General features: G+C 52.6%; 1 protein-coding gene across 1 annotated transcript in view; it reads left to right on the forward strand.

The window, feature by feature from the left end:
- Positions 1–14,908, forward strand: part of Lasp1 (LIM and SH3 protein 1) — a 36,020-nt gene that overhangs the window by 8,156 nt on the left and 12,956 nt on the right. The window contains exon 3 of the mRNA XM_059271660.1: positions 8,721–8,805. Coding sequence (XP_059127643.1) covers positions 8,721–8,805 — 85 coding nt within the window. The remainder of the gene's footprint in view (positions 1–8,720; positions 8,806–14,908) is intronic.

Below are 14,908 nucleotides of genomic sequence, written 5' to 3' on the forward strand. Positions count from 1 at the left end.
AAAACAAAACATATTTGTTCATTTATTTTATGTTATGTGTATGAATGTTTTGCCTACATTTGTGTATGAGTACCACTTGGGTGTCTGGTATCCATGGAGACCAGAAGAGGGCATCAGATCTCCTGGAACTGGAGTTGTAGGTAGTTGTGAGCCTACATGGGGGTGCTGCAAGTTGGACCCAGGTCCTCTGCAAAAGCAGCCAGTGCTCTTAACCCCTAAGCCATCTCTTCAGCCCCCTTTTCATATTGAGGAGAAGGGTGTCGCCTGGCATAAGCAACTCCTTTTCTGCCTTGCAGGGAGACCAGTGACACTGTTGTCCATTATTCTGAGAGTCGCTGGCTCGGCTTCTGTTCCTTATATAGAATCCTGAGTTGTGGCCAGCTGGATGCAGGGCTTGGGGAGGGAGGCCATTGTCTCCCACCCTAGAGGGACACCATCCTGGAAGTGAGTCTCCTGCAGTTTCAGAGAGGGTTGAAACTCTTATCTCCAAGGGGACTCGTGAGTAGCAAGTGCACTCTCAGCATCAAGTCCAGAGCAGGTGCAGCAGCTGACCTCAGACCACTTGCAAGATCTGGGCTTTAGGAGGTCAGGTTCCTCAAAGGGAGGTACTGAGATCAGTAATCAGTGAAGTTTCTGATCTGACTTGTCCAGGTATTTTTGCTTGTTTGTCTCACATATCCCAGACTAGTCTAGACTCACATGTAGCTGAGGATAGATAACCTAAAACTTCTTGCCTTCGCCTCCAGATGTGTGGGTTTATAAACATGTTTCACCATGACCGGCTGGTCTCCTAATTTAATTCTCCTTAGCCAAAGTTTACCAGAAGGAAAACTGGAGACATGTCTCTTTGAGGGCAGGCTATCGTGCCCCCACCTCCTTGGCCCAAGGACCTTGGGGGTTTGAGCATTCACCAGACACTTGTTGCCCTGCCCTCTGCTCTATGCCAACCTGCCTCAGGTGCTGGGGACCTGATTTCTGATACAGTCTCAAGCCCAAGAGGCATCACGGCCATTGTTCCCGTCTTACGTCCAGCCCAGGGTGGTTCTGAGTAGAGGAAGGCCCACAGCTTTTTTGGTCCCTTAGTTCTCCTGATTTCTATGGCTCCTTGGCCTACCCAGCCCCCCAGCACTCCAAGCCCCAAGGGAAATGGGACATTCTTTGAATTCTTAAGAGCTCACACAAACCCTGATTCTCTGCCACTTCCTCCCTCCTTTGGGGAGTGGGGTGGGGTTCAGAAAAAACAGGGCACTTAACCTTTTGGGTGCCGGACTACTTCAGGCTGGTCTGCCAGCCTCCTCTGGGGCATCTTCTGGGTGGGCCTCCACTTCCTGGCAGAAGTCTAGCTGAGCATGGGGAGCTCAGGGTGATGACCCTTTGCTCTCTTCTCCAGCCAGCTTACCTGCTACCCAGCGAGCGCTGGAATTCGGAGAAAGAATGTTTTCTATCAGAATGCCCTTAGCCCTGGTGCCAGAGTTCTAGCTTCGTCTTGAGAGAGACAGGCAGCAAATGGGAGAGGAGAGAGCCTTTGGGGCCTGGGGAAAGTAGGAGATAAGTCTTCCCTGCTTGGGGAGTCACCAGTTATATCCCTTTCCTGACATTCCGTTAGAACAGGTGGGTGTCTCTCCTGACTTCAGCTCTATACAGGTGACCTTTAACCTCTGGCCCAGTGGGTGTTTGCTGGGAAGGACCTGCATCGGGTTGTGTCTTGGTGTGCGTGCGTGGTGCGTGCGTGCGTGCGTGCGTGCGTGCGTGCGTGCGTGCGTGTGTGTGTGCACATCCGCATGTGTGTGTGTGTGTGTGTGTGTGTGTGTGTGTGCACATCCGCATGTGTGTGTGTGTGTGTGTGTGTGTGCACATCCGCATGTGTGCGTGTGTGTGTGTGCACATCCGCATGTGTGTGTCTCAGCTGTGCTTCATTTCATTCCAGCTGCATCAGCCTCTTGGCTGCTGCTCCGTGCTGGCTTTGTGTCTGTGGAAGTTGTCTGCTAAGCTCCTTGTCCCCAGCCAAATGCAGACAGGTGGCCTCCGCACCTGTCTGAACTGGGTCCCCCTGCCCGAGATCAGAATCCCTGCTGTGTGCTAGACCCTGAGTCAAGTGGTCACTTATTCTCTCCCATTTCGAGTTGTCTCTGAGCCAGTGACGCTCAGATTCCCGAATCTCAGGGCTTCTCCCTCCTACACTCCAGACTCCTTCCAGTCCTGGGTGTGTTTGTGGGCCACAGGCTAGACCTTCTGCAGGGTGCTGCTCCCCTCCACTGGACTAAACCTGACTAGGACGGGACACACAGGGCTAGGTGACATCTCCTGGCAATCTGCCAGGGCTCTAGGCCACCCAGGGAGTGTGGGGTGAGTCTGGTGTGCAGGGAATTTCTCTGTGCTACCTGCCTGTTCCTGGCTGGTGTCTGAGCCTGGGGGCATCTTAGGGTCTTGTGGAAGAAGAGGAAATGAGAGAAGAAAGCCGAGTGTCCCTTCTGTCTTTCCAAAGTTCTAGAAAGTGAGTGAACAGTGAAAAGGGCTTCTGTCTCTCTCCTTGCAAGGACGTGTTTGAGGAGGCAGGGGCATGAACACAGGCTAGTGCTCGCAAGCTTGCCTGATGTGGTGAGCCACAGGCATGCAGTTAGACACTGTCCTGGAGTGGCCTCATACCATCCCCTGGGCTCCCCTCGGCTCCCACTGAGATTCCTGCAGATTCCTTATGGTGAACTCTTCACAGTGAGGGAGCGGGGCACACTCCTACCTGTAGGGCAGCCCAAGCACGCCTGCTCACCTCTTCTTTCATGAAGCTTCCAGGTGGGTGGAGTGGGCCTGTTTTGTTGGCTAGAGAAATATTTATGCCCTGGAGTATTTGTTTTGTAAATTGGATCATCGGAACCCTGGCTCATGCAAACCTGTTTCGCTGGGTCCACACAAACAGTCACTGGAGTGTGGAGGTCAGAGCTGGGGTTGGGGTGGCAATGGGACTAATTGCCCTGGGGACCTGCAGTCAGGATGCCCACTGTAGACTAGAGGAACCGTGTGGCGAAGGAAGAGAGACCTCAGTAGGACCTTTTCCCTCAAAGTGACCGCAGATATCTGGGGTCCTGATTCAGTTTTCCAGAACTGTAGGGTGAGGGGCTGAGCTGAGAAGAGTGGAAATGTCCTTCCTGCTGGGGACTGTGAATCTTCCCATTTCTAGGGCCTAGTCAGTGTATTCTGGCATCCTGATCCCCCAGTGTTTGTGAAACAGTCTCAGGTAGCCCAGGCTGGCCTTAAGCTCAGTATGTAACCAAGGATGACCTTGAACTTTAAAAGGTTTGTGTATGTGTGAAGGGGGAGAGAAGGAGAGAGGTACGTGTATGTATGAGTGCTGGCAATCACATGCCAGTGCGTTCATGTCGAGGTCGATGGATGACTTTCAGAACTGGGTTCTCTTTCCACTGCAGGTTCCAAAGTTTGAACTCATGTTGTAGAGCTGAGATGTCTTGCTTCTTTGTCTGACCTTGAACTTCTGATCTTCCTGCCTCCACCTCCAAGTGCTGACATAGTTTATTCATGGCTGGAGTTTGAACCAAGGGCTTTGGCTTGCTAGCTCGGCCAGGTATTCTGCACTGAGCTACCTCCAGCCACAGGTTGGTTTGTTTTGAGCTGGGTCTTGCTATGTATGTAGTAGATCTGGTTGGCCTTGCTACAGTCCTGGGGTGGGGGGCATTTGCGGCATCCCAGGCTTGCCTACCTCCCCCAATTCTCTGCTTCTTGAATCAAGCGTGTTAGGGAGCTAGGAGCAATACAGGTGTAAGGGGTGTGTGTGGTATGTTTGGGGTGAAGGAGGCCAGCAAAAACAGGGAGCCAGAGTGTCAAAGGCAGCCATCAAGCACCTCACCTGCCTCATTCACCCCCCCCCCCCCCCATAGCCCTGCTTGTAGACATGTCAGGGCCTCAAGGCATCTTGGAGATCACTTTCGCTCCCAGTGCCCCATTTTTATTGATAAGGAATTTGAGGCCCAATATTTTCATGCCTTACTTAGCTTGGCAATATTTTTCTCTTTAAACTGTGGACATTGTTTAAAGTTGTTAGTGAATGAAAAGAAAAAAAAAAGAATTAAAAGGATGTGGTTTTTCATTTTGTCTGCCAAGTCTAAGAACTGGTAAGTTCTTTCTCCAGTCTACCCTTAATCTTTTTGGACTGCTCATTTTTGAGCTCTGGTCAAACAATGCCTCCTTGTTTTTTTCCTATCCCTAACACTTTAGTCCTGTAGGCCTAGAGGGGGACTGGGAAGAATCAGGGCTAATGGACCCTGTCCTCTCTGCGTGTCTGTGGGCAGTGTTCCCAGCAGGGGCTTTGGAGATCCGCAGCTCTAACCAGTGGCAGGATGTTAGGGCTTTTTTTCTTCTCTCTTTTCTTTTGGTAAAAACCAAAAGTTCCTTGTTTTTTGTTGATGTATTTTTACTCCTCTTTGAACACAAAGCTGTGGGTTTTTTGTTTTTTTTTTTTTAAAGATCCTAGACTGGAAGGGATGATGTTCCCTGCAAAAATGGAGAGCTGGGCATTCAGAATCTGTGGCCTGTCCTAGGTCAGCCCTGGGGATACAACTTCTGCTCACACTGTCGTCCCACTCGCTCTCTGACATCTAGGAGCGACTTCACAAGGCCATGGAACAGTGTGCTTAGGTCCTCAGGTGTGTAGCTAGCTCATCGCCTGAGATGGAGGCCACCCTTAGGTCACTGTCCTCAAGGGTTCAAAGGTCAGGCTGGGAAGTGGGCTGGGCTTGAAGGATGAAGCACGTTGTTTGGCAATCACCCTACCAATTACACCTTTCACAGAGTTCTGGGAGCTGGAGCTGGACCAGGGCCATCTGCCCTAACAGGTCTGCATGCCCTCAGCTGGCCAGGCAGCTGTGGGGCAGAGGAAAGGATGCCAAACAAAGTCTCTATCCTTAACTCCAAGCCTCAGTTACTCTGTATGCGAAATCGGTATCCAGGTGGTACCTGCCTTTTCCAGCCCTGTGGGGCATTTGGGGAGAGGTTGTGCATCTTGACAGCCTGTGATTCTGTGCAGCCTGTGGAGGAACTGAGCTGTGAGGCTGTGGTGTCTGTGTCTCCTTTCCCCCCCCCAACAGCTGCCCAGCTCCCCACCTACCTTCTGGCTACCACAGGCTTTTCCTGCTTTCACCTTCCTGGCTGCCAGGTAAGCTTCCTTGTCCCTCCCCACCCAGCTACCTGTCCTATTGGACTATCTATGTGTCCTTGTGTGTCCGTCCGTCGTGTCCCTCCCCGCTCAGCTATCGTAGGCAAAGACAGGTCTGTGGAGAGGCCTCTGGTGAAGGCACCACACTCTGGGAATGATTAATAAGGGGCTAGCCCAGGAAGGGACAAAGAGCAGCTGTGCTCTGTGGACTCAGGGCTGCACCTTTATACTGTTTCTCATTTCGTCTCCGTTGTAGCCTGAAGATCTGGCTGGGGTGGGTGGTCTTAGCTGTTAACTGGTGTGTTCCTGTCCCACCCCCCACCCTCACCCTCGCCCCCTGAATCTGAAGGTGAAAGGTGGCTTCAACCTGGGGTCTAACGGGGGCGGGGGAGAAAAGTAGAATTCCCAGCAATGGTTTCTGGAAGATCGCTTGGAGTCCTCTTCAAAGACCACCATGTTGGGGAGGAGTGCAAGCCTGGGCCTCTGGTGTCTGTCTTCTAGAAACAAACCTGAGCACAGCTGTCTGTAAGAAACCAGCCCAGGCCCCTTGGGCATCTTCTTGGTTGAGGATACTCTTGCATTCTGTCTTCCCCTGCCCCCATACCCCATAGACCTCTCTCTCCCTCCTTTCTCTGCTCTCCTGCCTGGAGCTGAGGATGAGGTTGCCATGGGAACCTGAAGCACAGCAGCTAGCAGGAGAAGGGAAAGGCAGGGTTGTCTCAGCCAGGGTTGGGGGCTGTGGGGAGGGGACTGGGCTGACCCATCAGGAGGAATGCAGTCCCTGTGGAGCCCTTCCTCTGCCTGGGGTTGGGGGTAGCAACCCGCCGGAGTGTCTGGAGCTCTTTAATCTACGAGAACTGATACAGGATTAAAGTCCTTCCCCATCCCTAGCACTCTGGAGTCCACATCTAGACTGCTCCCCCTCCCCCATTAATATTCCTGCTCTAGAGGGTGGAGAAGAGCATGGTGGCTACAAAGAGGTGATGCCTGGGATCTTCTGATGGGGTTAGGGTGTAGCAGAGGAACAGGGTGAGTGGAGGAGGTATGTGAATGTGGGGGTCCATGGCTGCCAGCTCCATGTCCAATTCGGAGGACACACCTATGTGTTAATCACTCCCGAGGCAGATGCTGTGTGTACCAGAGCCGCAGAACTAGGGAGAGGGTGTGGCTGTCTGCACGTGGCTGGTAATCCCTGGGCCAATGGAGATGGCTTTCTGCCTTAAGTCTGCACATAGGGCCAAACGAGAGCAATCCCCAGGGTTTGTGGACGGGCTTCTACGGATGTGTGCTTGCGGCGTCCCTGCCTTCAGCTCTCCAGGCTGCTTCCACTCTGTCCAACATAGTGCTAGCTGGTTCTCAGACTTGACCCTCTACACCTGGCCAGAGCTGCCGGGATCCCGGATCCCTCACTTCTGCTGTGTGCATCTCTACTGACAGATGCCCGGCTCACCCTGGTGAGTGTCCCACTTCCCTTCAGAGTGGGTCCAGTTTGTGTGGAGGGTCCTTTCTGAAGCCTTATCTCCTAGGGTCTCAGGGCCAGCCTATTTCCCTAGAGATCTCACTTCTATTCCTTCTGTTCATTTCTTGTCTCTAGGAACAGAGTCCTGCTTGATCCTCCCTGGCCCTGAGCAGGAGCAGGAATTTTTGGATGGGCTCCTGAGCTGTGGGTGGCCTGGCGGCAGGGCACTGGGCCAGACCTGGGGGTGGGACCTTGCCGTTGCCTGCCTTCATTCACAGCCGTTCCTGCTGCCAGCTGCAGGCACCTGTGTTTATTTTTCCCGTCTAGCTCCCTCCTTTGGCTGGGGAAGCTCTTTATCTGGCTCACTGGGATGGCTAGGACCCACATAGGCATCGCCTAGGCCTAGGACAGTGACATTGCAAGGGGGTGAAGATGGTCACCTAGAAACAGAGCCTATCACTGTGTCCCTTGGAGTCACACCCTCTCTGGTCATCCTCTCTACCCAGGGTAGCCCAGAGGGACATCATATGTTGGTACAGGTGGCTGGGGAACATGCCAGGTTGGCTAAAGCATACAAGCGTGTGGCAGCTCATGAGCTGCTGTGGGTATGTCGGCCGGCCTGGGTGGGTCATACCTAGAGAAAGGCCCCCATGGGCCATCTGTCTCTTACCTGGTGCTGGGCTGGCTGCCTGTGTGTGAGTCAGGGGGTCTGTACTGTGATGGGCGCAGTCACCCAGAGCTAAACACAGTCAAGTCAGACTTCTCAATACGATTTTTGCTTGGAGAAGCCACCCGCCGATCCATGAGATGGGTGAGGTCCATGTGGACCCTACCTATTTCACATTCCAGCACCAGACACAGACCATGGCTGGTTTACCTGAGGACCTCACGGTGACACACGGGGGTTGTCCGGAGTTCTCCGGTCCTAGCCCAACTTCAGCACCTCGTGTGACATTTGTTTCTTCAGGTCTCTTTGAGCCTCAACCGCTGTTCTGGAAGCTTGGATAAAGCAATAGACAAGTGACCAAAAGCAATTTTCTCCCTTCCTGGAGAAGAGAGTGGCGATGTGATGAATGTGTGAACTCAGAGATTGCTGAGTGACAAGGGCTAGTCCCCACACACTGGTCACCTCTCCGTCAGTAAGGACATTATCCTTCAGGTCCTTGCAGACTGGGTTCTGGGCTACCTCTAAATGTTTTCTGGGAGCAGAATACTGACCTGTTTCTGTGTGTTTAGACCATACTGTTCAACCTCTCTAGCCTCTGCTCTGTAAAGGAGGACAGTGACAGCAAGTTTGATAGAATAAGTCCCATAAGCCCTTAGCACAGGGCAACACTAACTGCTGTCACCTGTCACTGGAAAGTGACTAGACACAAGCAGACCTTCCCACCTACCCTGTGACTTGGACATTGTTAGCCCTTATAACACCATGTTGGACACCTGTTCTCTCTCTCTCTCTCTCTCTCTCTCTCTCTCTCTCTCTCTCTCTCTCTCTCTCTGGTTTATGAGACAAGGTTTCTCTGTCTACCCATGCCTGTCCTGGAACTCGCTCTGTAGACCAGGCTGGCCTCGAGCTCAGAGATCCACCTACCTTTGCCTCCCAGGTGCTGGGATTAAAGGCGTGCGCCACCACCTCCTAGCACATGTATTCTCTTAGCACACCAATTTACAACTTCTGACAGGGAACCTTCTGGGTTTTCAGTATTCATTTTTCCTTCAGTCTTGGTCTCTCATGCTCTTCTGTGTCTAAATTGGTCTCCATTGCTAGTCTGAGTTCTGATCCTGTGCCCATCTGCACAGCTGACTAGGCCCTCCTGGGTGGCCTGTCCCTGGGATCCTCTGTGGGAGACTCCAAGGCATGGATTATCTGAAACGAGGGTAATCGGAAACCCTCAGCAGCCTCCCTGTGGCCCTGGACAGTTCTGTCTGCCAGGCAGCCACTGTGTCGTGCCCTCTCAGCTAGCCTGGGCTGTGCCTGAGAAGTTCCTGACTCCCTAAGGCAGCACTGACGGTGGGCAGGGGCCGTCCAACATTAGAGAAGCCCGGAGTTCCCTGTCCTTCCCCAGCGTGATGCCTGATTTTCTTTCTGTCCGGCAGACACTACCCCAAGCAGTCCTTCACCATGGTGGCCGACACTCCGGAAAACCTCCGCCTCAAGCAACAGAGCGAACTGCAGAGTCAGGTGAGGGGCGGGCACTCTGTGGCTGGTGGAAGGGGAGGGCCTGTGTAACCGGATTGGGCAAGGGCACCTGTGGTCTCTGTGAGGCCTGAGATGCTGAAATCCCAGGCCTGTCTGTCTCCCCGCCCCCACCTTTCCTCAGTTACTTCACACTTCCTGACTCCTGGGGGTGGGTTCGGGGTGGGGATGCTGCCTTCCTACCTGAAGTTGGTTGGAGAGATGTGGGCATCTGTTACACTCTGCTACAGCTCCTAAAGCTTGCCTTTTCCAGGAAGCTGCCCCCTGTCTGCCACTTCATTCACACCCGGCACAGAAGGGCATGGAACCAACCAGAAACTTGCCAGTGTGGGTTACACAGCCTGTCCTCTGGCAGCCATGTCCCAAAACCTTTCCGGTTCCTTGGAGAGAGGACAGCGTAAGGGGGCGGTCTTCCTGACAGTAGAGAAGACGACATTGTCTGCCCTGGCTTGGAGAAGTCTCTGCCCTTTGGGGATATGAGCTACATTGAGCTAGGTGGTCTGGAGCCCTGAGACCTTATTAACTGAACCCTGCCTGGAACCAGCCTGGCCTGCCTCAGCAAGGATTAAAAGATTAAATGAGAAAATACAAGTAGGGGAATTTACTGGGTTGGCAAGGTGCCCAGGGTAATGCCAGCTGGGCCACAGGACTCAATCCTCATCCATGAGAAGTGGGGCGTCCCTTGTAGGACTGTTTCTGGTGGGTTTTTTTGTTTGTTTGTTCTGGTTGTTGTTGTTTTGAGATGATAATGTCACGTAGCCCTTCTAAAAAATTGCCTTGGGGCCTAGAAAGACTGCTCAGGGCCCCCGTCATTACATTTCGGGGACCCAAAGCCTCTGGCCTCTGCAGGCATCTGCATTCACATGTGTATAGCCACATGGAGACACATACACCTACATATAATTGAATGTTTAAAAAAAGTTCTTAGCTGGGCAATGTTGGCATACTTGGGAGGCAGAGGCAGGGGAATTTCTATGAGTTCCGGGACAGCCAGAGCTACACAGAGAAACCTTGCTTTGAAAAAAATCAAAAGCAAAACCAAACACAAAAAAAAAATTTTAGGAGTGGGGCTGGAGATACAGCTCAGTGGTTAAAAGCACTGATTGCTCTTCCAAAGGACCTGGATTCAATTCCCAGCACCCACACGGCAGCTCATAACTGTCTGTAACTCCAGTTCCAGGGGACCTGACACCCATAGCAAAACACCAATGCACATAGGTAAAAATTAATAAATTTAAAAAAATCTCAGGAGGAAAAGAAAGAATGACATTGAACTCCTCATCCTCCTGTCTCCCGTCTCCCAAGTTCTGGGTTGAGGTTGTACCACACCTGGTGGCTTTATGGTTTCCTATCCACTGCCTGCAGAGAACAGTCTCCCCGCTCTTAAAAAAACGCAAAATGGTCCCTGATGCTGCTGAGAACTTGTGAAACCTAACAAGTGATGTAGTACTTCCCTTTCTTGTCCTTGATGCAACTCCAGGGGTAGGTGGGAAGATAGCTCCCTTCCTGTCCCTGCTTGGGAAGTGAGTCTCGAGTTGCAGGCCACATGAGCGAGGCTGTGGGCTCTGGGCTCTGTCGCTCACGCACACAAGTGCGGTGCCTTGGGTGTGGGTAACCCTCCAGTGTGTTCCACCGCACCGGCTTGTCCCCAGCAGTTCCAGGGGAAGCCGCTGCCTCCAGCAGGCAAGGAGAGGGAGGGGTGAGGGGGGCAGGTGCCTGGGCCAAGCAAGAGAACTTTTTGTGTGTTTTCCTTTCTTTCTCTGTCCCACTCTAAGGAGAAATTCCACACCCTTGCCTGGTGAGCCCCGCTAGAGCTTCACCCTCAGTTCTTTTTGCTTCTGGAATCTGACTCCTGTGGGGTAGGGCCCGATATCAGGAACCAGTCAGCCTGCCTTTTACCTACCCCTGCCTCCGTATATGAGCACTTGGGCTGGGGTTGCTGTTGGGAGGGCTGTTCTGCTCCCCACACACAGATTTGAAGGTTCCTAGACTATCGGGGGCCTGATGTGGGCTCCAGTAGGCAGGGTAAGTAGGAACAATGTCTTTCTCGGAGGTTCTTACTAAGGGACAGGCCCTGCACATATATATCTGTGTGTGTCAGTCTTCACAACCATATTGTCAAAAAGGGAAAAGCCCCCTTTTTAGGGGGGGGGGCTTTCTCTATATTTATTTATTTATTTATTCATTCATTCATTCATTCATTTATTTATTTATTTATTTTTGCGCCAAGGTCTCACTCTATCCTTGGCTGGTCTGGAATCTGGAATTCTCTGTGTAGTCCAGGCTGGGATTCTCCTGCCTCAGCCTCTTGGATGCTGAGATTTTAGGTGTGAGCCGCCACCCCTAGCTTAAGAAGGGGTTGTTCCTATTATGTAGGAGGGGTCACTGAGGTTTGGGGAGGCCACGCTGATATATCGTTATTCTCTAGCCACGGCCCCCTTCTCCCTCTCTGTCTGCCTACTGGGGTATCTAACTCCTAGTCTCTCAATCTCTCAACACCACTTGCCCAGGGCTCGAGGCAGGTAGATTTTGAATTCAGCTGGTCGGGCCTCACAGCATGTACAGCTGGACCTCTTCTATAGGGCTGATTGCCCATCACACCAACTTACCGGAGGTTAACCCAGGCTGGCCTCAAACCCCGGTAATCCTTCAGACTCAGTCTCCCGAGGGTTGGGATTACTGGTTATATGCCACCATGCCCAACCAGGGTGTTCTGGAGGCTTGCTCTGCTGGGCTGCCAGGTGGAGCTTTGGGGTGGTGCCACACTGGGGATCTGTGTCAGGCAACAGGATGGGAGGCGAGGGAGTTGACCTTCTGCACTGAGGGCACAGCTCTATTCCTGGACCTGGGGACCTGGAGGAGGATGTGGAAAGGAGAGAGCCCGGTCCTCTTCGCGGCATGTGTCTCTCCCACCTCCTACCATCTGTGCAGTCTGAGGCTTTTTTTTTCTTTTTCCCCTCATAGTTTTTTCTCCCCCTCTGAGTAGTGAAATGGGGACAGAGACCCGTTTGCCTAGAAGCTGGGGGCTGGGCCTGATGTGAGGCTTGGAAGGACAGGCCTGCTTGGCTGGCTTGGTGATAGTTCTGTGGCTGCTCTGGGGGCAGCACTGCTTAGAGCTTTGTGTGACAGGCTGGAAGGAGAGTGGGAGCCTTCTCCCCTTCCCTGCCCTACCCCAGCAGGGTGTCCTGGGCTCCTTCCAGGGCTGGCTCCTCACTGGCCGGGCTTCATGTGTGGGTTCTTTTTCCTTTGGGGAGCTGCCCAGGCCATTCCAGCTTTGTTTTTGTCCCACTGCTGTATCGGCTCCCAAAGTGGCACTTGGGGTGTCTGGGATATCTGCAACCTCCCCAACCACAGAACTGCCCAGAAATGACATTCTGAGTGCTGCTGTCTAAGCTGGCATTACCCCCCCCCCTTCTCACTTGCAGCCCACCACGTGGAGGCGGCAGCTTTGGGGTGGGGCTGAGGAGAGGCTGTGTGTGTGTGACTGGAGTCCAAGCCCCCTCCCAGGCAGAAGTGCGGGGAGTGTCTCTCTGCATTTTCTTCCCTGACACCTTCTTAGAGTGTTTGAGGAAATGCCCTTGAGGGGAGGGAAGTGTGCTGTGCCTCTCTGCCATCATCTCGGGGCAGGGTTCTCACGCCTGTCTTGGATCCCGTGACCAGCGGGACAGCGGCACTCCCTGAAGAGTGCCCCTCTCACTAATGTGGAACAAAGAGGACTAGGGCCCTAGCTCCAGTGGTAAAGTCCTTGCCCTCTCCGGTTCTTGGCACCCAGGTAAAAAATGCCCGAGGAGTTCCTGCTTGTAATCCCTCAGTGGGCAGGCAAAGACCAGGGCATTCCCGGGGGCTCTGTCCTGATTGGTGAGCTCCAGGCCTATAAGAAGCCCTGCCTCGCCGGGCGGTGGTGGCGCACGCCTTTAATCCCAGCACTCGGGAGGCAGAGCCAGGCGGATCTCTGTGAGTTCGAGGCCAGCTTGGGCTACCAAGTGAGTTCCAGGAAAGGCGCAAAGCTACACAGAGAAACCCTGTCTCGAAAAACCAGAAAAAAAAAAAAAGAAGCCCTGCCTCAAAGGAGGAGGGTGGTGTCTTTGAGGTTGTGCTAGACACAGATACACACACACACACACACACACACACACACGAACGTGCATGCATGTACAGGAAACTTGAAAATGCTCTATTAATAGTTTGAGCCAGGCGTGGTGGCGTGCACCCTCAGGAGGATCGACAAGCCCAGGCTGTATACTGAGACCTTGTCTCATTCTTACCAGAGCCAGCGGCCTGAGGTTGAGTCTTAGATTACCACAACTAGCTGTGACTTGGGACTAGTTATTTAACGCCCTGCCAAGGGGCCTCCATGTGTAAAGTGGGGATCGTCTCCCCCAGGGTTGGCTATGGGGATGTTAGTATGTGTGAGGTGTCTGCCCTTCCTGGCATGGTGCCAGAGCTTGGTAACTGTTTCCTTCTACTGTTCTCTAGGAAGGGAGAGGAAGTGGATGCAGTGACTGTGACCCCTCCATTCCCAGCTCTGATCTCTCATTAGTTCCTCACATCTGTGGGTCTGACGTAAAGTCCAGCTGCTTTTTTATTCTACAGGAATGGGTTCCATAGTGTGGGTCTAACGCAAAAATGAGGTCATGGTATTACAGGAAGTGGGAATGGTTGGTAGAATGTTTGTTTCTGTTTTTTTTTTTTTTTTGAGACAGTCTTATTGCATACCCCTGGCTGGCCTAGGACTTACCCAGGAGTCCCTAGAGCTCAGAAAGAACTACTTGCCTCTACCTGGATTAAAAGTGTACACATGCCCCCCATCCCCACACCCCTCTTTTTTTTTTTTTTTTTTTTTTTTTGAGAGAGAGAGAGAGAGAGGCTTGCTATGTAGCACAGGCTGGCCTAGAACTTTCAATCCTGCCCAAGCCTCACTAGGATTACTGTGTGTAGCAAAAGCCGGACTTCTTATGCTGGATCATGACGGATGATGTGTCTGTATTCAATTCATTTCTTCTTTATCCGGTAAACACTGGTATGTACCAGCTCTCAGCTGGGATGAATGAGAGGGTAATGAAACCTACCTAAGAAAGGTAGATCTTCATGGATAGCACCTCTCTGGGCGTCATGCCCTGTGCTGTTGTGGGAATTTCCAGAGAGGGAGGCCTTGGCAGCACCGAGCAGGGATGGAGTCATCTGGTCAAAGTTCAGGCTCTATTGTAGCCAAACTGACAACTGGGTTGAGTGACCTGGCAGGCTGTGTCCCCACGGCTACCCTGTCATAGCTGGTGAGTCATCCAGACAAATGCAGGCACTCTGGCGTGGGTGAGGGGAAGGTCTCAGTGAGGGCCTCCCAGCTACCCCTTTTAGCAATAAAAAGCTCTCAGAACTTTCCTCAGCTCTGTTCTCCTGTTACGGCCAAAAGCTGCTTAGATAGAGCCACAGACTCCAGAATGAGTGGACTTTGAGAGACTGGCTAGCCAGCACTCCTTCCCTATACCCCAACCTCAAGAGGGGACCTGTAGCCACACTGTGGCACCCAGGCTTCCCTGCCTCCACCCACCCTGCCTCCACCCACTCTACCTTCTCTGCCTCCCACGCTGGGGGGGTGAAATGGATGATTCTTTCAGTGAGGAGGAAAGGCCATTCCTAAGCCTGGGAACTAGTTGATGTCATTGCGGTGTTGCCATGGTAACTGTCCCTGGATTAGGGGCCTGACCCTTGCAGAGCCAGGAAACAGGAGGGAGTGGGGCTTGGCATGGGCTCAGCGCATTAGCCTTGGCAAAGCGCTGGCACAGTTGCCCTCGTGTGCTGTGCGGCACAGTTGCCCTCGTGTGCTGTGCGGCACAGCACTTCCGCTTCAGCACTGGCGCCACCATTGATTTCCCATTTTACAGATGTGGAACCCGAGGCTTCAGAGGTTAAGATTACAAAGCAGCTTGGAGATTGGATTTATCAGTCCAAGCTCCTGGTTCTGAGCCCATATTTAGTGACCTGAAAGTCTCCCATCTTTTGACATGAAGGAGAGAGAATTTGATCTTATTGTGTAAACTGGGCTGGCCTCAAATGCATGATCTTCCTGCCTCTGCCTCTAGTCATAATA

This window comes from Peromyscus eremicus, chromosome 8a (assembly GCF_949786415.1).
Source record: "Peromyscus eremicus chromosome 8a, PerEre_H2_v1, whole genome shotgun sequence".
Lineage (NCBI taxonomy): Eukaryota > Metazoa > Chordata > Mammalia > Rodentia > Cricetidae > Peromyscus > Peromyscus eremicus.